Genomic DNA, 23,944 nt, shown 5'->3' with positions numbered 1-23,944 from the left:
TTCAAACAGTATTACGAAAAAAACAAAAAACTTCTACTTATTTTATTTGAAAGTCTATTTTTATTGACCCATTTCAGTACCTCTAAGTCTTGACTTAAATCTTCCACCGACTAAATTCCCCAATGAGGAAAAATCCATAATTACCTAAATCTTGTGCATGTTTTCCTATATGTTGGCATGTTAATATGAATGTGGTTGTGTTTATTACAGATGATTCTATTCAGTTTAATTCTATGATTTTTTTTTTCTGAGTGATGTCATGCTTTATTTATTTTATATTATATTTCCACTTTCTGAGCCTTTTGAAAGCAGATTTGTTGCAGTTTATTCTTTGCATGTTTGACCAAATTAGTGAACTTATTGCTTTTGTCAGTTTAAGTTTCTTTATTATTTATTTTACATTGGCTGTTTTACTCCTTATTTCACTGACTGAACAAATGAAAGTTGTTTTTCCATGTTTGACCAAGCTTGTGAAGATATTGATGAATTTAACTGGTGCAGTTACCAAATAAATGAGTAATTCATTACATTTATGTCTGTTTAAAAAAAAAAGAAAGAAACGTTTTAAGTCAGTTCAGCTTTATTGTTTCTCTATATTGAATTGGTATCTGCGAATTCTAAACCTCAAATATCCGTATTGTTACCGGAAGTGAAAAAAGTGGATTGCTGCATTTCTAATGTTTCATGTGATGTTTCTAAAGAAGCCAGTCCTGCAGGTCTACTCCTATTCTTGCATCTTCATGGAAACATTAGAGCCTACTGCAGACTACAACATACTTTAAATGGACTACTTCTCTGCTATAGATATTCTTAATAAAAAGTGAAATTTACACACTTTACATACTTTTTCATTATTTAGTCTATTTATCTTAAAACATAGGATTTTCTACCTTTTTGAGAAACGCAGACTTTTAAAAAGCAAAGTGCCCTTTTTGCGTGCGGCGTGGTCAGAGCGCTGCCAGAGAGCAACAAGTCGTCCAGTCACTGTCATTACCCGGCGCGCCGCCCCACTGGTGAGATATCCTTTCAGCCAGCCAGCGAGCCGGCCACTCATCTGCTCCATCAACCAGTCAGTGTGTCAGTCTTTGAAGCCACGCGGTCTTTATTAATTAACCTCTGGCTGGCCGGTCAGAGGGTGGGAGCGGTAGATGAAGTGGCGCTGTCTATGCTGTCAGCCTCGGGGGTCACGAGTAGAGCCCGCAGCATGACCCCGGCTTATTTGAGCCAGATGTTGGGAGACAAGCATCTCAAGAGCTGCTCTACAACACCCCCCCCGCCCCCCTTCCAACGCCTCCACCCGCTACTTCTGCTCTTCATTGGCTGCATTCTTTTCCTTCACCACTGCTTGGCCAGCAGAACAGACATCCCCAGCTAATCATGTCCCGTGCTACTTTGGTTCTCTTTACCTCTTCCTCTCTTTTCTCCTCCTTCCTCATTTGGCCCGCTGCCGCTTTCCGCTTCGCTCCAGGGGGAAAAAAAAAAAAAAAAAAAGCAGAGTGTGCGCCGCCTGGCACCATGCCCACTCTCATCCTTTTCTCCCAATCCCTTCTTTTTTTTCCCTCTCCCTTTACTCCTCCCTCATCCCCTTCTTGATCTGCATTTCTCTCTTCTTCTACCTTCCCTTCATCATCTGCCTTTGTCTCCATCACTCTCTCCACCTGCTCCTAATCACTCCCCCTCCATCTCTTGCACTCATTCATACCCCGCTGCACCCCCTCCCTCCCCTCATCTCTCTCTCTCTCCTCCTCAGCTGGGCTCAGGAGCAGTGAACAGGTGTTGTCTCCTTTTGATTTGGGTGCGTTCAGATTAATGCTGTCAGCTCAGCTGTTAAAACAACTGCCACCGCCAGATGCCAGTCAGTTTGGGGCTGGAGTTGTCACCTACACACAAACTCACGCAGACACACACAAACGCAGTAACGCACACACACACACACACGCACACACACATGTTCAAACATCCAGATAGACTCGGATGTAAGCGTGCACACACATGACCTGTGTGTGGGAAGGGGGAGTTGGGGGTTTGCAGTAATACTGACAAAGCAAGTCAGCTGTTGTGTGTCAGGCTTGTCAATAATCAAGGTGTGTGTTTATGAAGTCTCACAGTCAGCAGGTATGAAGTTGGTGTCTGTGTGAATGCAGTCATCATTAAAACGTCAGAGATGCAAAACACTGATTTTTTATTTTTTTTATTTCTTTCACTCAAAGGTAAAATAATTTTGTGGATTTTTCTAAGGAAATTGCAGCAGAGAATTAGGGCCACAAAAAATAAAGAATTCTGAGGTCAAAAGTCTGGATAATTTTTCTTTCTTTCTTTTTTTTTCTTTATTTTTTAACCACAGCTATAATCCTCTTCCATTTGCTTTTTTGGTCTCTTGATGCAACTTATGTCACATTTTCTGAACTAGATATCAAGTCAGGAGAAATTTCTCATTTACCCATAGAGCAAATCTGCCTGACGACGATAAAAAAAAAAAAAAAAGATAAATTTGATATTGATTTTTCAGGATTTAAGAACACCTCCATTTGATCAGAGGAAGTCTGTGGCATAAACTCTGAGCCAAAAGGTAGGCGTTTGGCCAGAAGAAAACTGGGTAAAAAATAAAAAATTGTTGCCTAACTTTGTGAAATGTGTTTACGCTCCGACTTGATTGCCAGAATTCTCTCGCTAATAACATTTGCAACACTCAGAAGTGAATGGACCCAAAGGCATTTGTCTGTTTTTTAAATGAAAAGTCTCGACAGAACAGGACAGATTAATGTTATTTTATTTTTTCCAAGTTAGGTATTTTGTTAAAAGGTTCTGGAAACTTCGGAAAACTTTCAAATCTTGCCGATTCGCAACGCAACAAATTTCAACCGGTTCATGTTGGCCGCAAAATGGGTGGCGGTGACGATTTGAGCTCAACAGAAATCAGAAGAGAAGTTTGGGTTTCACTCCTCCAAAACTTTCATATCATCCACCGTGCAATATTTAGGATTTACACAAACAAAGATCCAAACTGTTGCCATAAACTTGGCCCTGTACACCTAAGATCTCTGTGTTTAACGTCTCCCTGCGTCACAGTTTGTCTTGGCAGTCTCCCCCTTCTCCCCCTCCTACACTCACATGCCTTTTCCGCCAGACAGAGGTTTAAATTTAGATGTAGTGGATCTTTGTTGTTTAAATGTGACGTGAGTAAAAACGATGATTAACTATGAATATAAATGATCGGTGGTGTATAAGTGGTTTTCAGCAGCGCTATTTATGTCTCCTTCAGATGTGGGTAGAGTCTGCAGGCTCCCGTCTGTGTGTGTGTGTCAGATGGTAGGTAGTGGGCTTACTGAGCGGTCATGCTGGTGGCTCCACCAAATTTATACACACACACACACACACACACACACACGCACACACACACACACACACACACACACACACACACACACACACACACACACACACACACACACACACACACACACACACACACGACAGTCAACAGCAAGATACAAGAACATCTACAAATTAAGATGTCTTCCATCTTCATCTCCCTCCTTTGTGGATTTTGCGTCTCGTTAAATGTGAGGCATTTTATTTATACTCGTGTTCTCAAGCTTCACAATATAAAAACCTTGAGTAAAAATACCACAAATTCAGAGTTAAGTAAAAAATTTCTAACATGAGTTAATTATTTTACACAGAAAAACAACAACCATTTCTACTAGAGACTGGTTAATCTAGTTATGTAATCTTAACTCTTAGTTATTTTCCATTACACACAGACCTAAGCAAAAATATGGGATATTTGGTGATTTTCAGTGTCATTCTGCTCTTTATAGAGTAACAAGCTAATATTAGCGGAGTAATTAGTCAAGCTATCTGCTCAGGTAGTTAATCCTGCATGTCATCCACACTTCCCAACTCTTTTTTTTATATCTGGATTGTCTTAATAAAGGCAAATGTTGGTTCTAATTTAGTAAAATATTCCCATACAGCCATGTTTTTCTCTTTTTGGAAGAAAAGGGTTTTATTATCCTGCTAACCAGCAATGTGCAGCAACACAGAGGAGGTGCATTGCAAGAAAAACTCAACCCAGTCACACTAGAAATTTCTTTGGCATCTTGTTAAGCTAGACTTTGCACCATAGGAACAGTAAAAACAAAAAAAAAGTATGTTTGAAACCTTAACTTTCTTGGAATGCCTTGATAGCAGCAACCAGCCCATTCCCCAGGGTGGCGTTCCTTTAGTTTCAAACTGTGACTGTCCGTGTCTTTTGCAGCTGGAAAAATTTACAAACAGCTGTAATGAGAGAAAAGTATAATAGCGTTCTTTCAGCCAGTTTCCCAGTCGCTCACAGCAAAAAGTGCTACATTACACTCTGCCCCATTCAGGGGTAAAAAAAAAACCTCTGATCCCCACAACATTTTCTCTGGCACCTCATTTAAGGACTTTAAACGGTAGGAACAGTTTGAGAAACTGTGTTTGAAACATTGATACTGGTCACTGGCCCATACCTAAACCAGACACTCTGCAAACAGCAGATCAGGGAGTCATTCACTCCCAGACAGTGGGCAGGTTTGTGTGCGAAGCCGACACTGAAGTCGTTACATCACTAGTACTCCTGTGTCAAATCTACTGAAACATATTTTACCCCAGTTAATTGCGACACCCGCCTTCCTTGTCCAGTTTGTTGGTTTGTTCGATTCCGCTAACCTGGTTCTTTCCAAGGTCGTCAGACTTTTCACTGTGGGCTTCAGTCTCCCGTGAGCCAAACGTTTTAGACCGTCAGCCCACTCAAAGAGTCATGGGTGTCTCGTCAGAGGACAAGTGGAGTGAGGAGGAGGAAGTGTCCAATGTAGTCATGTATGCATAGGAAGAAGATAAGTGAGGAAAACTAGCAACTCGCATCGTTTTGTGGTCTGTAACCACAGCAACACGCACTTTTAGTTTAACGGTAATCAGATGAAGGTTCTCGGGGAAACAATTTGATGCACGAAGAGGGATAATTTAGCAAGTTCTTCGCTGTGTGTTTGATTAAAAACTTCAATTTCTGTCAAGCAATCTGTAGCAGATTTGTTTCTTAAACCTGAGGCAAAAACAGAAAAGCATAATCAGTTAAAATCAGAATAGGCAGGACAGACCTGAAAGAAAGACAGGATTAAGATGTGTCAACTGTAAAAATACTAAATTAAACTAAAACATATTCCATGAAGTTTAGCAAACTCATCCCTTCATGCTGAACGTTCAGAGATTTTGAATTTTGTTCAAACTTCTTAGCTCTTAAGGAAATGGCAGCCATGACATTTCTGTTGCACTGTAAAGGTGAAACAGGTCAACCTGCTGAAAATTCATGCGAAACTTCAAACTTCGATCCGGCCGAGTTTCTCGTTCATCTCTATGCTAACTGAACCTCTAAAGCATGTTTCTTGCATTCTGTTTTTTCCTGTTTGTCTTTCTCTCTTCTGTTCTGTCAAATCAAGGCGAACTTGCCAAAAAGAAGAAAAAAAACAAGTTCTTTCCCTAAGTCTGATATTGTCATTTAATTTGTCTGAGTTCTCTTCCAATTTGTTAGCCACAGATGGCTAAATGATCTGAATGTGACCTAACCAGCAGCATCACCCGATATCGACGAGGCAGATCTCCTCAACCAATCAAACTTTTTCATTTTTTGATTTATTTATTTTTTTCTGTTCGCCTAAAAGCGGTGAGATCTTTGCCAGGAAAACTTGGGAGTAGGAAAAGATTTACAAGAAGAGACATTGACATGAGTGAATAATTGGAGCACAGTGACTCGTAAGGCTCCAACCGTCCACAAACACAAACACACGCACACACACGCACACACACACACACACACACGTTAGTCAGAGGAGCATTCCAGCGCTCTTTGGGCCGTTGTTGCTATCGGTCTAATGGCTTTCACATGTCCCGTCCTTCTGTCTTTAAGGCAGCGCATGGGACAATGTCGGCTATTCTTAAGACTCCACGGCGTGCTCTGTCTCGGTCCGATCAATGGCGCAGATGGAACAAACATTCACACGCACGCACGCATTGAGAAGAAAAAGACAAAAAAAAAAAAAAAGAGACAGAGAGGGATATCAAGGCAGATAAACAGAGGGAGAAGTGTGTGCATGCGCGTCTGTTTGCGCTTGTCAACAGTGTTCGCGTTAACCGAAATAGGCGGGCCCCGCCTCCGCCGTCCAGCAAAGCAAAGCCACTCTAAAGCCCAGCCAACTGTCAATCAAACCGCAAAGACAGGGCCAAAACTATGATAGCATCAGAAATAACAGTCTTCACCCATCAGCTCCGCATGCGCGCACACACACACACACACGCACGCACACCCCCACACACACACACACACACAGGGGAGGTTAAAGTCACAGCTCAGCACAGTTTGAAAAGACTTCCAACATGCAAAGCAGCATTAGTGTGTCAGGAGTGCCTTGCTGTTCTGCCTGTCTCTCTGTCATTGCTTTGACAGGCAGACGGAAAATGTCATGACTCGAGAGTGAAAACATTGCTGCGTGAACGTGCGTGCGTGTGTGTGTGTAGCGTGGTTAATGCGTGGGTCCATTCCCCGTCTCTATGCAGTAGGGCCTAATACACAATGTGTTCTTTTGTTGTCACGTTAAAATGATGCAATAAAGCTGTGCAGTGACAAGGACGGCCCGAGGGCTGCCACAGTGACAGAACCATTCAGGGTGTGTGTGCGCGTGTGTGTGTGTATGCCGAGCCTGAGACAAGAGCGCTGAAGAGGGGTTATTGCCACGAGACAGATTGCAAGTGTCATTTTCCATTACAGCAGCCCGAGCCCACTGTGGACGACACACACACACACACACTCTTACAAGCCGGTGTACACGCTTCGGTCGACTTTAACAGGATGCTTTTGACAGGGAGAGATGTGCGTGCATTAAAAACGCAGCGCTGGCCCTCGACTCGTTAACCCTCTCCTTGCCCCGACTTCGCCATGACAAATTTTTTTTTTCTTCTTCTTGGTGGCTTATCTGATCGGCTCTTCCGCAGGTCGTTGATATAAATCAAGTTTTTCCGTTAAGTGTAAGCATCGAGTGAAACGCAAATCTCATTTCGGTTTGCAAATAAGTAAATTATCCCACCCCGCCTACCCACAAACCTAATTTTCCAGATTTACATGGATTGGTTAAAAGATACCATCATGATCCTGCGTTTGACCTCTTGTGGCGCTTTGCAAAGTCTTCCTACCTCTTGAATGTTTTCACGTTTAATCGCATGGACTACAAACTTCAGAGAATTTTATGCAGCTTTTACGTGACACAAAGTAGTCCATAATCGTAATGTGGAGGCAGATACTGGGCTTTTTAAAATTAAAAACACTGAGGCGCAACCAATTGATTTCTAAAGTTGCCTGATTAGTAAATCCAGCTGTTCTGTGAAGATTTTCTGTTTTTAGGTTAAGGTAGCGAGCAAAGAGCATGAAGACTGAAGAACAAAGCAGACCGGTCACAATAAAATTCTGGAGAATTTTACAGCAATTTTAGGTCATAAAACCAAACGTTTTGAACATCTAACAGAGCACTTATCAGCCCACCGTCTAAATCACATAACAGCTGAAACACGGAGTTCCTTTAAATGAAGACGAAAACATAATATATCGATAATTTTGATGATGGCACTCGTCAAAATGTACCATCTTCAAATGGTTTCTCAGTTGGTGCCTGTCGTTTTTATTGCTTTTTATGTTTGTGTTTTCATGATGTAAACCACTTTGCGCTGCTTTGTTGCTGAAATGTGCTGCACAAATTAACTTGATTGATTAATTAAACATGGAAGCAAAATGAGACCTGCGAATGCTCCTTGGTAACTCTGGAGGAGCTGCAGTGATCCACAGCTCAAGTGGGACAATTTGTGGACAGGACAATAATTGGTCATACGCCATCCATGGAATAAAGTGGAAAAAATTCAGACCTAAAGACATAAGTTTAAATTAAACACTATTCACTTGCTAAAACAGTTTTTATTTTGTAAACAATCCTTAATAAATTCATACAGTTTCAAACACAGCATGAGCCATTGTTGCATGGGAGTCTCTATTATCTATTCAAAAGTCTCTCAAGAGGCCATGTTTGTTAACCAGGCAATTAGTGGGCCGTATTCAGTGGTTATCAGTACCTCAACTGACACTTCAGCCTGTAAAGTATGAGGCAGTAAAATGAAAATGGCTTCTGCTTTTGCTCCCATAACTTGTCCCTAATAAGGTGCTGTGGCAGCGGCTATCAAGGCCCGAGCAGAATTAGTCCACAGCGGATTCAAATGTCTCGATGCTATCAAACGCCATTTAATGATAATGGAGGTCATGGAGGCAATTGGGAAAATGGTGCACTTGTGTGTGTGAAAGGAACATTTCTCTGTCTCCTGCGAAGGAAAAAAGGGGAAGAAAAAAAAAAGAAAAAAGAAAGCATTAAGATAGCATCGGTAATTTCACCAGGCCAGCACAAAAAATAACATGCAAAAGGAGGGAGAGAAAGAGAGAGAGAGAGAAAAAACAAACAACCGGAGTGAAACAACAGGGAAAGTTTTTCTGCGACTTTCTCAAATGTCGCTCCAGATTTTGCCCTTCATCGTTCTTTCACAATGTCGCGCCCTCTCCGCTGCTATTTCTGACTGCCAGTGTGTGGATCTGGCTCGCTGAGATTTCATGCCAGTGTAAAAATTGGCTGAGGGTTTGGTTCAAATCAAATTGGACATAAGCACCCACAACACCATCTGTTAGGGAAAAGGCAGCGGAGTGAAGGGCAGAGCTCCGCATTCACATAAATGGATTTTCAATTTATTAAATTGTTGACTGACACCCTTGTAAATTTTCGCTTTATGTGTTGCGGCCTATTCTTGGAGCGTTGGATTTCGCAGAAGCTTGTTGCTATACATCCTTACAATCCCTAATATTAGGGTGGAAAAAAATATCCTGCTACATCTGTTGTTTTGTGATAGCTGAATGATTTAAAAAAAAAATAATGTTTTTATGTATATATATTTTTACACCACAGTCTTAGCGTGATCGGGACGTGAGGGGGGTCGTTTTTTTCTCCCTCTTTTTTTCTTAAATTAACCGAAATAAAACCTGCTTCCCAGACACACTTCAGGTGTTTTGGCAAGCGATTTTATGTGTGAACACTCGCAGTTTTCCGCTAACAGGTGTGCCGCCCCTAAATGTGTTTGGAGACGTTCTTCCAGGGGGATGGCCATATGTCCCCTGTCGCTTCGCCCAAAAAGGTGAACAAATCTCGTGAAGTTGCCGTCGTGCCACGCTGTGTGAACCCAAGCTAATATCTTTAATCTTCTTCTTGGGTGTTTTATTAAGAAGTGGAGCTGCTTCTGAAGGATGAAGTCACACAGTGGACAGCGAGTCCGCCCCGGGGAGGAGGGGAGATGAGGCGTACCGGGTCGCATCTTCCCGTCTCTTTCTTTACCGTATTCAGGAAGCACCGCGAAGGGGTTAGAGAGCAAGGAGAGGGATCTTAATGTTTACGCCAAAGCAACTGTTGCCAAGCGCCGTTCTCCCCGACAACAAGCCAGTAATTGGTACTTTTAGCTGCTAACCTTGCGGAGGTGGTGGAGTAAGGGTGGGCTTGGACAAAAAGCTTTTTGATACATCTCCTCTCTATTTGTTTCTCCTCAAAACCACCAAAATGACTCTTGTTTCTTTTCTTTTTTTAACATTATAAGTTATTTATTTTGTCTTACCAAAGACTGCCCATAATCTTGGCAGGGCTTGGATCAATTGGAGCGTCTTTAGAAGGAATCGATGAAAACTGTGTCCAGACACACATGGCCCAGCTCAACCAGACATGAATTGATCATCAAAATATCAACATCATCATTTTGTAATGGAGCGTGTTGGCAACGACGAAAGGGAATAGCCAGACTGAGCAGCATCAACAGGCTGTAAATAAATGAGCATCTGATTTTTGGGGAAAACAATTTAAAAAATCTTGTATTAAACATTCTATCATTCAGTGTTGTATCATTTTTGTCTGTGAGGTGTGAGCTGTTCCATATTATTCAAACAGCAGCACCTCCTTTTTTTGTATGAAGGAAGTAACTTTTTACACAATAAAACAAATTTAAATATTCCGGTGTGCTTCCCCAGTACGGCGTTTCTTGTCCTGAAATTTTCCTTTTTGATTGTGTAACCCAGATTATTAGGGGTGAGGTCTGACCGGTGCAGACGTGGTGTTTAAAAATAAGAAAAATAAAAAGTTTCTTTAGATTCATTCTGAAGCTCTCGGTTTGTTTGAATTTGTTTAATGGTTTTGTTTCTGATCAGCGGTGAGCGTGTGTTTAATCAGATATTATCGCCCGTTACTCCCTGCCTGCCGGCTCAATGCCTCACTGTTCGGGGTGGGCTCCACCCGAGCTCCTATAGCTGCTTATTCAACGCTGACCCTTACTGTGTTTGTGGAGGAGGAGAGGGATGAAGGAAGGTGGAGTCGCTGGAACCTCCCTCTGCCGCTGCCAAGGCTTAAGTCAATGTGGAGACTGTTTTCGGGGATCTCAAGCCGGGGCCCTTTCCTGTGGACCCTCCTCCTCCTCCACCCCCACCCTCTCCTCAGCCTGGCTGGGCCTGGCGCTGGCACAGAGGTCCCTTTGTTGCGCGCCCGAGAGCCCCAGCTTTCTGTCCGTCTTACTTTCCCCCCACCCCACCTCCTCTTTTTTTTCCTCCTCTGTTCCCTCCCTTTTTTTTTTCCTCTAAAAGTCTTCACAAATATGAGATAATAGGAAAAATGGAGCTGGCATCTTGTGGGTGACTCAAAGCAAAACGTCTGAGGGGGAAAAAAATAGAAAGCAAGAGAGAGAAGGCAAGAGGGGCGATATTGTTTGTGAGACGGACAGAGGTTGCGCCTCTCACCATGGATCCGAAACAGCCCGGATGGGGGTTGGGTGGACGGGAGGGTGGGGGGCGCGCCGTGACACATATGTACGCGGTTTCCCTCTCTCGGCAGGTGGACGGGGTTGTTTTGGCTCAGCCGCAGGGCAGCAGCTTGACTCTGTTTGAGCCAATGAGCCAAAATAATAGCGCTGGAGTCCAGAGTTATTGTCAGCATTTTTTATTTTTTTTCTCCCCACTCTGCTTTTCCCAGAATCCTCCTCAGCCGAGCGGGATTCCAATCAGAACGTCTCCCATCGATAATTTTGTGTGGAAAATACAAAAAACGAGAATAAATCAGACATGCTGTAAAGTCAAAGAAAGGGAGAAGGTGTTTCGACACAAGCTAAGAAAGTTGGGGAAGGGGGGGGTATATTTTGGGGGGAAAATTTGAGCGAGACACAGTACGGTTTGGGCGACAGTGGAGGTTCACCGCATCATTCAGGAGAGATGATATTTCATTCATCATGAGACTAATAAGCAACTGGAACATACAGATGACTTTTTTTAGACAGGAAATAAATAGGAAGGGGGAGCTTTAATAAGTTAGCTTAAACATAAAGGCGTTGGCATTACTGTAGTTCCAAGGTGAGTGGGTGTCCCATCTCCGCCCTCTGCTCAGAGCACCCCACCCCGCCAAATATGCAGCTCCCGCCCCAGCGTGGGCAACAAGCTCCGCACACTTACCTCACCGCCATCATACACCCATCCCATACACACACACATACACATACACACACACTAACAGGCGTCATGCCACTCGCCAGAAGATGAGGGAGTAGTTTGTGAGTTTCATGGAAAGAGTTGTGCCATTTTCATTTTATATTCAGGCTCTGACAAATGAGTTGGCTGCTTTATTTTTAATGCTGTTTATTTTTGTTTAAATTAAGTACAAAGAGTCCAAGGTTAATAACTGTTTTTTGTTTGTTTGTTTTTTTACCACTGGCGTCAAGTGTACGGGAATCTGTATGAATGTCTGGAAAAAAGCTTTTCTCTCACCGTTTAGTAATCCATGTCTTCCTGTTGCCCCTGTGGAACAAACATGACCTGGTGAAGAAGCTGTTTTAGCCACGCTTCAAAATAAGGAAGACAAGAAAACTTACTTTTCAACTTTAGAAAGTATGTTTGTTTTTTTAAATAATAATAAAAAAAACGCGTAGAAATTACAAGACTTGCCTAAACCTTAAATTGCCCATTTAAAAAGTTTACCTGGTCTGTGCAGCATGCCAGAAAATGAACATTTCTGTCCTACCATCACAAATGTATATTTGGAGTTTTGCCGCGTTGCGTCATTCTGTAAGCCTTCTTCTCTTCCAATAATCCTAGCAGCCTGTCTTTGTAAAGTGCTTTGTAATTGAAAAGAATACATCCTGTGGTCGTCATTGGGTGTTCAGGCATTGAAGTGATGCCCAAATTGACAAAAAAAAAAAAACTGTTACACATCTTTGCGAGGGATCATGCAGCTGCATCTGGATGATTTTTTAGCCTCAAATGTCCCTGACTCTAATACAGGCCAAAGTAGATGAGGTGTTTTCATTCTGTTCACTGAAATGGAAGATAAAAGTATTGAATCTGTGAATGTGGCAGAGGTGAAAAGGAGGCTTTCTGGAAGTGATGTGCGCCAGACGCGATGGCTATTGTTGTCGTCTCGGAGTCTGGAGTCGTCTAAGAAAGCACATTTGGAGGCTGACAGCATTCTAATGCGCCAAAAACAGCAGCGATGAGAAGCTAATAGCTGGGAGTCAGAGTGACATTTTCTAAGGTGACAGTTCCAACCTATTCAGAAGTTTGTATGTTGGTGTTTTTTTAGTACGGTTTGGGCGACAGTGGAGGTTCACCGCATCATTCAGCGGCTCACTAAAAGATTCAGCTCCTCTTTTCTTTTCTCCAGCCTCTCTCTCCAGCCCCAACACTCCCCCCTGCCCACTTCCTCCCTTTTCGCCGTCCGCCACACAATGAAAGAGCCTCTTGGCTTTTATTAATAGTTAAAGTGGCCCCGGCCTGTCACCGGGGACAATGGCTGCAGCCCTGTTAATAAATAAAAATAATAACTAGGAGATGGAGACGGAGAGCGAGGGAGACGGAGAGAGAACGGGCGACACTGCCATTTGTTGTTCCCTCTCACTTGTCAAAGCTCTTTGGCTTAAAAGCCTCTGTCATTGTTGAGGGAAAGAGGGATGGTGGAGGGTGGGGTGGCGTGGGGTGGGGTGGCGGGGGGGACGGGATGGAGAGAAAGAAGGAGTGTAGGGGCTAATAGCACCTGTTGGGGCGATGCTAAGACAGCTGACATGGGGAGAGCTGCAGGAGTCTGCTTCTTCCACACGTGTGTTCTCTCACTGCTCCCTGTTTTAGACGAACATTCTCCTCCAGCTTCATACCTTCATCGCTCAGCCAAACAACACCCCCCTCTTACCCACCCACCCCGAGGGAGACGGGAACCACCGGGGAAGGGAGGGGTGGTGGGGTGCGTCAGGGACTGAATCTCTGTCAACGCGGCAAACACAAGGACAGGCCAGGACAAGGGCGAAGGCAAAGGCGAGATGAACAGGAAAAGTCAGAGGTGGCCTGGTTTGAACTTCAGTATTGATCTTTGACCGTGTGTGTGTGTGTGTGTGTGTGTGTGTGTCTGGGAGCGTGCGACCAGGGTAATCAGCAGGGCGTGAATGCACTTGTCTCAAAGCCAAAAGAAAGGGACAACACTGAACCCTCAGGGGAAGCTGGAGGCACATAACAGTGGAGGTACAATGTGTGTGTGTGTGTGTGTGTGTGTTTCTCTGCCAAGCCCAAACATCTTTAGTCCCTTACGTGTTGATTTGTGTGTGCGTGCGTGGGCATGTGTGTGTGTGTGTGTGTGCGTGTGTGTGTGTGTGTGTGTGTGATTGAAGGAATTACTGAATCCTGAAAATCTTCCATTTTCCATCCTCGTCTCTTGACGATACCTCGGCGGCTTAAAGGGAACCATTAGGAAACCAGTTTTTGATTGGTAGTGAAATAAATAATGTTGTTTAGCACGATGGATGGTTGTGAAGAACAGCTGTTCAGCTCAACATGGATATAAACCTGGATTTTTATTTTGGTTGTAACATCTAAACCTTTACAGGGGCGATTCTTGCTCGAATAGCGCCTTGGGCAAGTCCTTCCTTCTGAGCCCCCTCTGACTTCCCTCAACTTTTTTTTTGTATGCATCTGTGTCTTTAAAATTATGAAGAAAAAAAAAAGGTTTTATAAAAATCAAACTGTAATTAAACCAGTGCTTTCTAAGTGCTTTCATGGTCCAACTCGATTCTCGAGTTTCTTTAAAAAACATGGAAGCAGCCCGGTTCACGGTTCATTGCATCAAAAAACAGCCGACAGATGTTTCTACTGACGGCGAATCGTATCGGCCGCATGAAAATGTGCCGTTAAAAACCACGCACTTAAACTTTAAGTGTTATGGTGACTTATGAGTTTATTGGTGTTTGCCTATGATGTGTGCAGCTGAATGCATCACTGAGTCACAAAAATAGTGACAAACAATTTGTCTACTGTGAGTTTAAGACGAGTTAACATGAGCAGCAGCTGTAAGCCGAAGTAAACCATCAGGTATTGGTTTAGGAATTCCCATTAGATGATGAATGCTTGTGTGTCAGCGTGTAAACAGGGTGTTTCTGCTTTAGCCGCTGGGCGTGGCACTGTTAAAGTTAGAAATTGTGTCATTTAAAGACGTAGAAGAAACTTGCAGGGTGTTGAAGTGTGCGCAAAAGTTCAAAACAGTTGGTTTCTCTGTAAATGATTAGGGAGACTTCACACTAAAATGTAATTTCCACCACTGTGTGTAACTTTCTGATGTGCGTGTGCGGTCTGTATGCACACACTCAGGACTGAGTCTCTCCATGCACATGCTCTCCTGTGTGACATTTCCACTCCTCCCGCTGTGTGTGCGTGCGTGTGTGTGTGTGTGTGTGTGTGTGTGTGTGTGTGTGTGTGTGTGTGTGTGTGTGTGTGTGTGTGTGTGTGTGCGCGTGTGTGTGTGTGTGTGTGTACATCTGTGCAGAATTGTGACCACAGTTAGAATCATAATTAGGGATTCTGCGTGTGTGCCCGTGCAGAGCTTTGTGTGTGTGAGAGAGAGAGAGACTGTGTGAAGTGTGTGTTGAAAACAAAGCGCTAGCTGATAATGTGTCCATTGTGGCGGGTGCATTAAGGCCCTCTTTGTCTCAGGGCCCACAGGGCTAATGATTCTCTAGCAGCAGGTGAGAGGGGAGAAAAAGCCTCTCTCTGTCCGTCTCTCTGTCCTCCACTCGTCTCTCTCTTCCTCTCTCGCTCGTTTCCCTTTCGCTCGCTTGTTTTTGTTTTTCAGATTTGCTCTCTTTTTCGATTATCAGCTTCTCTCCTTCCGCCTCTCTCTCTCTTTCTCCCTCTCCCTCTCTCTCCTGCTGATGCGGCCATTAGGCTGAGCCGCCGCTGCCTTTATTACAGCAAATGGACTTTAAATGAGCTTTATTGTCATGTTGGCCAGCCAACTGAATCCCTCTCTCTCTCCCTCTCCTCTGCAAACCCTCACCCCCCCGTCCTCCCCGCTTCCTCCCCTAAACAGAGGCCCCCAGCATTGAGAGGCTGTTGTCAAAGGACTGGAAGGATAAACTTTTGGCCATGGGCTCAGGGCACATCGGAGAAATTAAAGGTACGGCAAAAGGAAATAACGATGGCATAAAGGAACGCTTATGTAACGTAACGACCACTGAATCCATACCAAGTCCAGTTTTGGACTTTGTGTTGCGTTATCAAAAAAATAGATTTTTTTTTTTAAAACCAGGATGAGCTCAGCTTTGTTTTATACAAATTAACTACAATAACTGGAATGAGTAAAAAGTTAAAACAGTTGGAAAGCACCCTGTTTACAGCATACACTTTCATGCTTCCAAAAATCACCCTTTTGTAACATTATCATTTTCACAATCATTAATAATAGTAGTAGTAGCAGTAAAAGTGACACATATTGACTCACCTACACAAAGGCTGTCTTCTAAACTATATTTTTTCTCCTATAAGTGAGATCTCTGTCGGATTAATTAAAGAGACAGTATTCTGTAAAATTGACTTTTTTGAGCTTTGCGTCATGCTATAATCTTACTTCATCATCAAAAACATACCTGGAATGTTGCTTTGAGGCTTTTATGCCCGTTTGAGAAATCACAGCAACCGCCATGGAAGAGGACAAGGCTCCATCTCACAGAACAGCCCTCCCCCACGATGACCCCACTCTGCTCCTTCAGACTAGCCAGCAGCAATTGGCAAACACCCGGTGGAACTCCATGTCTGCTGAGCTCGATATATGAGCTACTTCTCAATGAAACTCTTCTAAAAACATTGTTAAACCATTTATTAAGGAGTGATTAAGGAGCTTCCTGAAACTCTTTATAATGGAGTTTCAGAAAGGTGTTAAATTACAAGGTAAAATTTCTTTTAAGTCATATTTGATGCAGCATTTTTAAAACAACTGAGGTTAACGTAGCTACTTTATTATGCTACAAAATGGGTCTTTAATAAAGATTCACATGAAAACAACAGAATATACTTCATTAATTTACTAGATGGGCTTTCATCGTTTTAAGACAGTGATGGTAACCTCAGTGAGATTTGTGCAAAAAGTATTTTACCTCTAATACTACTAAAGACTCCAGTGAACATTGGATGAGCAAATGTGTAACTGCTTAGTTTCTGTCTGCTGAGCTGAACTCATGACATATTTAACAGCTTTAAGATCATTTCCAGTGTTTTACAAGCGATTCTTAAATTTTACAAGTGCCTTTTATTTCAGGCATAAATATCAGACTGCAGCCCAAACACGTGATAAAACCCAGCTATTAGTAAATCAGCTTATATCCCCAGGGCTCTTATTTTGAAGTTTGTAAAACGCTGTATCTGTTCATCTGCCGTTTTAGCATTTTTGACAGAAAGTCTTTTTCTTCTGAGGGTGATTTGTTTGTTTTGTGATCCGTCGCCATGGCTGAGAAAGATTACGTTGTGTCAAAACTACAAATCCCACAATGCATGAAGCAGTAACTCCTGTTGGAAAATTTCATCCCCAGACATTTCAGTTTTTTTCCCCCACAAAAATGTTGGTTTATTGTGCGCTGGAAAGCCATTTAAAGTCAAATTCAGTTACTGAGCAATGTGAAAGTATGTTTATGGAGGCTCTGCTTGGAAACGCCGGTGACGGTAAAATCTGCGGTTGATGAGCTTAGCATATGTTGAGGGTGTCAAAGTTGGACAAATGGAGCCAAGAAAGTTCTATTTAACTTGCTTAAACTGTCGTGTAGATGTAAGTTATTAAGTTAATTAACTTCTGAAATGCTGCGTTCTGAGTAGTGTTGAAACTGGATGTGACGTTATTGATAATTTCAGCGTAGGGGAGTAATTGTAACCGTGGGAAACCCATTAGATTTGTTTCCCTTGGTAACCATTCAAACATCCCGACCATCTTGTGGATTCTGTTTCTAAGCCGGACCAGCTGGTGCATTTTCAAAAAGAACAACCGTCACGTTCTGTTTATTGGCTCATCAATCTATTACTTTCAGAGTGAGGGAGCCATTCGGGTTGAAGTTTCAAAAAAAAAAAAAAAAAAAAGAAAAGTAAAGTAAAACCTTCCGCTTCCTCTGCTATATGTCATAAAGTTAACTACGTCCTTGTGGGTCCATCTTTTTTTTCCTGAAGCTCACCTCTACTTAACATCCAAGACGGACGGACGCAGGAATCAGAGACCGAAATGAGAAAAAGATGAGAGAAAGGTAGAGGAGAGCAGCTATTATTCCCCGTAACTTCGGGGCAAAGACGTCGTTCGCTTCGAGTAATTGAACTTCATTAGGAAGCAAAGCAATATGTAATCAAAGAGGCTCACTGAGGGGCCTGGCCATCTAGAGGGGGGCTCCATCGATCAAACCCCCTCTTCCAGCGCCCTGTCGCGCTGACATTTCAGCGGAGGGGCTTCCCGCTTGGCGCGCCGCACACCAGCAGCTGGGGAGCAATATATGCATGCCTCTGTTTAAGTTCGTATCTGCTGAACCCACGACGAGTGTGTCTTCGTCCTTACGTAATGTTGTGTGTGTGTGTGTGTGTGGAAAAGTGAAGATGTTTGCGCTGCTCTCTCACGTCTGCGTTTTTTTTTTTTTTCTCCCCCAAATCAAATTCCACTGAAGAACTTTTTGCCGGGAACAAAGTGCTTCTGAGCTGCCGCCGCCTCCTGCGCCATAGGCGTTGGTAAAAGGCCCCATGCGGTTCACATCGCGAACTATATGCACTCACAGTTACATGGAGGTGGAGAGACAGAATAAATGTTCACATAGAGGAGGATCATTAACATCAAGCGCGTCTCAGTAGATGGTGGAAAGAAAGACTTTGATTCACCTCGCCTTCCTTCACACTATTAGACGTTTTACATGTGCACATTGGATATCAGCCTGCTGACAAGAAGCTGAGCGCACCCTGCTGTTCAGGTTGGCCAGGTTAAAAACAGACTCGTTAAATTCAAAACGCACGGAAAATATGAACCTTGCTGGTAACAGAGCTTATGTTCTGTAAATTGAAACAAACGTGACATTAATTCAATATCTAACTAATAAAATACATTCAACTTAAAGATTAGTAGATTGCTCTTGCTGTGTATGTATATATATATATATATATATATATATATATATATATATATATATATATATATATATATATATATATATATATGAATGAATTTGATAGTAAAATCCATTATTCCCATTTTGATTTTTAAAAAAAATCTCATTTCCAATAAAAGCAGTTTTATTTGTATATTATTACGTAAATGCCTGCACTATTACATGTTTAAAAATAGTTTTGAATGCTGGACCTATAATATAATAACCAGCCAACAATAACTTATCATTATGATGCTCAAAACAACTCCAAAACTTTGAAGTTGTAGGATATATCTACTGATTGGTTGCTACAAACATTAAATTATGTCAGCGAATTAATGACCTGACCACAATAAATACTTACAACATTGTCTAAAAATAACTTATGAAGTTGTTGGTGACTAAACTCTTTGAATAAAGTTGCACCAATCAACCAGTTAGCGACTGGAATCGACCAGTTTTCTCTTGATTTCATTATAAATATACCACAACCAATAACTCCCAACATTTGTGGTGTATAAATCCAGATCATGCACTTTGATGCACTTTTGAGTTCACTTAAAACCAGGTAAATGTTGAGGGACATGTACTTGAATGCATAAATTTTGTCCTTCCCTGTTGGGAATTAAATTGGAATCGGTAAAAACCGGAATTGCGCCGTCAGACACTGAAGAAATTTGGGAACTGGAAAAGCCTCCACTCCTCCTCTCCATCCCGTCCTCTGGGTCTTTCCTCCTTTTGCTTTCCTACCCTCTATCTATTGGCTGCTTCTCTTCGTTCTCATTCCCTCCCATCTCACCCGCGAGGAGTTATCAGCGCAGCCGGGGTCATTAATTAGCGGTAGGAGCGCGGTGACAAGTATTACATTGTTGGAAATTGGTTAATTACCCTGTACGTGAGTGAGGCTGTGAGTTTGCGTGTGTGTGTGTGTGTGTGTGTGCACAGGAGTGAGAAAGGAGAAAGTTGGTCTTGGTTCTGATAATCACAGGATGGAGTAATCTGCCTAAGGAAGAATGTGTGTTAACCCGTGGAGGAAAGCAGTTATTGATCCGCCTGGCTGCCTGCCTCAGAGCAGCGGAGGAAACAAGGCGATGCAGGCTGATTTATGGGGTCGGCAGAGGAGGAGCTAAAAGCAACAGATCTGGTCTCGCTTCTTAGTTTGTCCTGAAAATATTCTTGTTTACTGATAAATGATACTCAAAAGAGGGTCAGAGTGTGAAAAGTTCAGATTTCCCCCCACCAGAATCACTGGCTGCGTTTCTACTGCAAACATGTGCAAGACTTTGTCGATGTTCAGCTAATATCGAAAAAATTCAGGTATTTCCAGGATGCTGTGGTGGCACAGGGGCTAAGCTCAACCCACATAAGGAGGCCTTAGTCTTGGACGCGGCCGTCACAGGTTCGATTCCCGGCCTGCTGACCTTTTCAGCATGTCTTTCCTCTCTCCTTCCTTCTCTGTCTCAGCACTTTCAAATAAAAGCCACAAGAGTAAAAAAAAAAAAACCTTTAAAGAAAACATTAAGGCATTTCTGTTAATTAAACTCAAATGTGAATAAGTTTGTTCACGCGATTAGTCATTAAAAAACATACTCTCACACTCCTACCACTTCCTGTCGTCTCCTTCGTCTTCTCCACCAGTAGTGACATCAACCTGATTATCATCTGACTCGTCTTATAGAAAAAAAGTGTTTCCATCGCAGCGAAACATGCTAATTCCAATACGGCAGAGAAACCACCTCGTCCTAGTGCAAAAAAACGTTTCAGCGGAAAGGATGAGTTGGCGTGTTTCTGTAAAGCAAATTTACTTTTATAATTCCAATTTGCACATTTTTAAGGTAAATGAAAACATCTGCAGCCGAACATCCACTTCCTCCTGGCGCAAAAAAAGCATTTAATTAAAACGCTAGCTTCTGTTCTGCTTCTGTTAATCAAATTCCAATTCGCGCAGTTTTAAGCTCAATAGAAACGCAGCTAATAAAGCCTTTGGTTTTTTACTACATTTCAGTGTGTGTGTGTGTGTGTGTGTGTGTGTGTCTCACGTCTGTGTTGGAAGGTTGGTTAACCCCTACAAAAAAGCCTCCTTTGATCCATCGTTTCACCTTTGCGACCCCCCCCCCTCCCCTCTTCTTTCTGCCCTTTTCCTCCACACCCCTTCACCCCGCGTTTGAACAGCCTAACGTTTTTAACACAAGGCCCTTTCTTGTCTCGGTCAGCTTTAGCTCCACACACACACGAGCACGCACACCCCCCATCAACCACACATGCACACACTCTCCTGCTCTGGCTCTACAAAGGTGGGTCTGTGAGTTAGGACAGCGGCGTGTTTATTTTTCCAGCGGCCAGCGCTCCCGACAGTTGCCTTTATTGTTCATTGTTGGCGGATGGATGGAGCGCGGGGGGGTGGGGGGGACTGAGGGAGGAAGAGGAGGCGCGGGGTTTACCGGTGGGCAGCGGAGGAGGAGGTGGCGGACAAATGGACGTCTTCCACCTTCTCTAGTGGTCAAAGGGCGGATCAGCGATCCCTTACTCCTTTTATTTTTTATCGCCTTGTCTTTTTCTTTCTTCCACCGTCTTTCTGCTCCTTTTCTTTTCCTCATCTGGTTTGACTGGCGCAGGAATGCGGTCCTGTTAAAGGTAGCAGCCGAGGAACAATGAGGGATTGTGCTCTTCCACACACACACACATGCACACACACACACACACACACACACACACACGCACACATGCACACACACACACGCACACATGCTAAAACAAAGGCATGTAGGCAAACATGAGTACATATGACCAGACAAGAACTCACACACTCGTGCTGATTGGGCCTCAGTGTGCCTCCCTATAACTACATCCTGTTGAATGATTTAGGCCTTGTGTGGAGGCCTGTGCGTGTGTGTGTGTGTGTGTGTGTGTGCAATGGAGCTGGTATGTCAGGATCTAAGGAGTCAAAGGTCAGGCCATGCTAAATGTGAGAAGGAGGTTGGCTGACTGCAGAGTAAACACAGACCAGACACACTCTCTTTTGCTCGGTTCTCTCTCTCTCTCTCTCTCTCTCTCTCTCTCTCTCTCTCTCTCTCTCTCTCTCTCTCCTAAGCTTAATCACACAGAAATACAGCTTGATAGCTGCGGCTCAGTCTCCAAATGTCCCCGTAATTCTGCGGAAAACCAAATACGTTTGCGTTTGGCTTCCAGTTTTTTAGTGAGAAATGTAAATTCCCCAAACCTGGCTGCGGATCGGTTTTTGTTTGTGAAACGTATGAGTCTGGCTCTGATTTTTACATTTGCTTTTTTTTTTTTTTTTTTGCTTCTTTTTTCTCCTGCTCCTGCTCCCCACCACATTTTGCCTGTTTACAAATATTTCCTCCGCCAGATTTATTTTTCCTTCTTTCAATAAGGCGGTAAAGCTGATGATGATGATGATGATGGATGGGACTTGATTAATTGATGCCGGCCTTTTGCCTCCCAGGGAAACCGGTTAACATCTGGTTGTGCGACTCTGGAGCAGACCAATGCTCGTTATCAAAGCACATCTTCCACTGCCACAATCCCCCCTGCTGTTAAGACCCCCAAACCAGCCATATATAAATCTAACCAACAAGCCACGGATGTCTTTACTGGGGTTTAACGTTTTTTTTTTTGTTGGTGTTTAAAGTCTAGAAACTAGGATTTTCTAAAGGCATTCATACCTTTCAAACTTTTCCCACAAACTCCTGTGTATTTTATGTGATAGACCAACACACAGGATTGTATAATTGGCAAAGGGAAGGAAAACGATATGTGGCATTTCAACATATTTGGGGCGCAGCATTGATTTGTGACCGGTCCCCTAACTCCAAAAAAAAAAACCCATCGTGATGGGGAACATTCCTGATCACAGATGTTCATTTTTAAACAATTTTGAAAATCTTTCCATTCATTATTCTGCACTACATTGTGCTGGTCTATGGGATCAGTAAGTTGGGTGGGTGTTTGAAGTTACATCGTGTCAGAATGCAAAAATGTTTACAGGGTTGCAGACAGTTTAGTAAACGACTGTTTTATCGATTATTCTGATTAATTTTATTAATTTATTTCATTCTATTGCCTAAGATGCACCGACAGCATTCCTTTAGTGAATGTTGACCATTTGTAGCAAAGGATGCGTCTGCTTGACTCAACATCAGTACAATGTAGGGCTGATGTAATGATTATTTTGTGGATTAACCAATAAATAATTGGATAAAAAAAAGAAGGATGGTTAATAGAAGAAATTTTACCGGATTTGAAGCTAAAACTGAGACATGAAGAGATGTGGGTAGAACATATTTGCAGACAGTGAAGATTTCTTTATCTTGCATGTAAATTGTATATCATTGTTGTACAGTTTTGGCCTAATTACTGCTCTGATTGTGTTCTTTCAGCAGGTAGCGATTAACCAATCACTAAATTAGTTGATGATTATTTCAATCGATTCATTACGATTAATTCAATCAATCTTTTTGGTCCTGCAAGGCATCAATACTTTTGAAAATCACTGAATGAAGGACTTTCTAACCACACAAAGACAAATTGTTGGTTTCATTTATATTCTCCATTTGAGCAGTTGGGGGGGGGGGGGGGAAAGGTTTCATAGCGAAACCTTAGCCGAGTCTTGTTCTCTTCTTCAAAGTGCTAACATTTCACCTTTGACCCGTCACCCATCTCTCCCCCCTCTTTTTTTTTTTTTTGCCCTTTAGGTACCCCAGACAGCCTGGCGGAGAAAGAGCGCCAGCTCATGGGCATGATTGGCCAGTTGAGCAGCCTGAGGGAGCAGCTTCTGGCGGCGCACGAGGAGCAGAAGAAGCTGGCCGCCTCACAAATGGAGAAGCAGAGGCAGCAGATGGAGCTGGCCAAGCAGCAGCAGGACCAGGTAGAGGAGCCCGCTGCATGCGAAGGGCCTCATTTGGAAAAGCTCTGCAGCTGAAAACTCCAGCCTAATTAGTCTGTCGCTCTAATTCTGCGCAAACAGGAATCATAAAAGCGGCAAGTTTATCTTTAAACGGAACGAATCTTGGCCAAAAATTCACCTTCTTACTCTGTGCAAATTTGCTAAGCTCAAACGATAAAAAGCGGGCAAAACCACAACAGCGTGCAGATATTTGCGTTCAGTCAAATGCACTTATTTATGCAGAAAATAAGGAAAATAAATGGACCTTGGAAGTACTGGAAACAGCGCACATTTATTTAACATGTGTCCAACGTTTTATTTTACTGTCTTGAACAAACTGTTCCCGTGCAGTCATGAAAACTCTAGGAAAGTCTGCAATTAGATTTTTTTTTTTCATTACCCAAGTCAGCATAAGTGTAAAAAAAAATAAATAAATTTAGTGTGAAAGACTTTGTAGGAACCATGCAAAGAGATTTTTACTGCTGCACCGGGATATATAAA

The 23,944-nt window shown here is 42.8% G+C and overlaps 1 protein-coding gene and 1 long non-coding RNA gene across 14 annotated transcripts in view; one reads left to right on the top strand and one right to left on the bottom strand.

The window, feature by feature from the left end:
* The window catches only part of LOC145550229 (uncharacterized), a 151,989-nt gene that overhangs the window by 51,788 nt on the left and 76,257 nt on the right, over positions 1-23,944 (bottom strand). The window lies entirely within an intron of this gene.
* Positions 1-23,944, top strand: part of sox5 (SRY-box transcription factor 5) — a 239,975-nt gene that overhangs the window by 171,477 nt on the left and 44,554 nt on the right. For 9 of the 13 annotated variants that reach the window (XM_081604242.1, XM_008425895.3, XM_008425894.3 and 6 more), the window contains 2 exons: positions 15,468-15,554; positions 23,253-23,425. In XM_081604242.1, coding sequence (XP_081460368.1) covers positions 15,468-15,554; positions 23,253-23,425 — 260 coding nt within the window. Of the gene's footprint in view, positions 1-13,397; positions 13,631-15,467; positions 15,555-23,252; positions 23,426-23,944 lie in introns of those variants that run through there. The other 4 variants (XM_081604240.1, XM_081604244.1, XM_008425897.3 and 1 more) reach the window with 2 other exon arrangements.

The sequence above is a fragment of the Poecilia reticulata genome, chromosome 23, assembly GCF_904066995.2.
Source record: "Poecilia reticulata chromosome 23, P_reticulata-male-v2, whole genome shotgun sequence".
NCBI classification, from domain to species: domain Eukaryota; kingdom Metazoa; phylum Chordata; class Actinopteri; order Cyprinodontiformes; family Poeciliidae; genus Poecilia; species Poecilia reticulata.
This window is presented reverse-complemented; position numbering and strand designations above follow the sequence as displayed.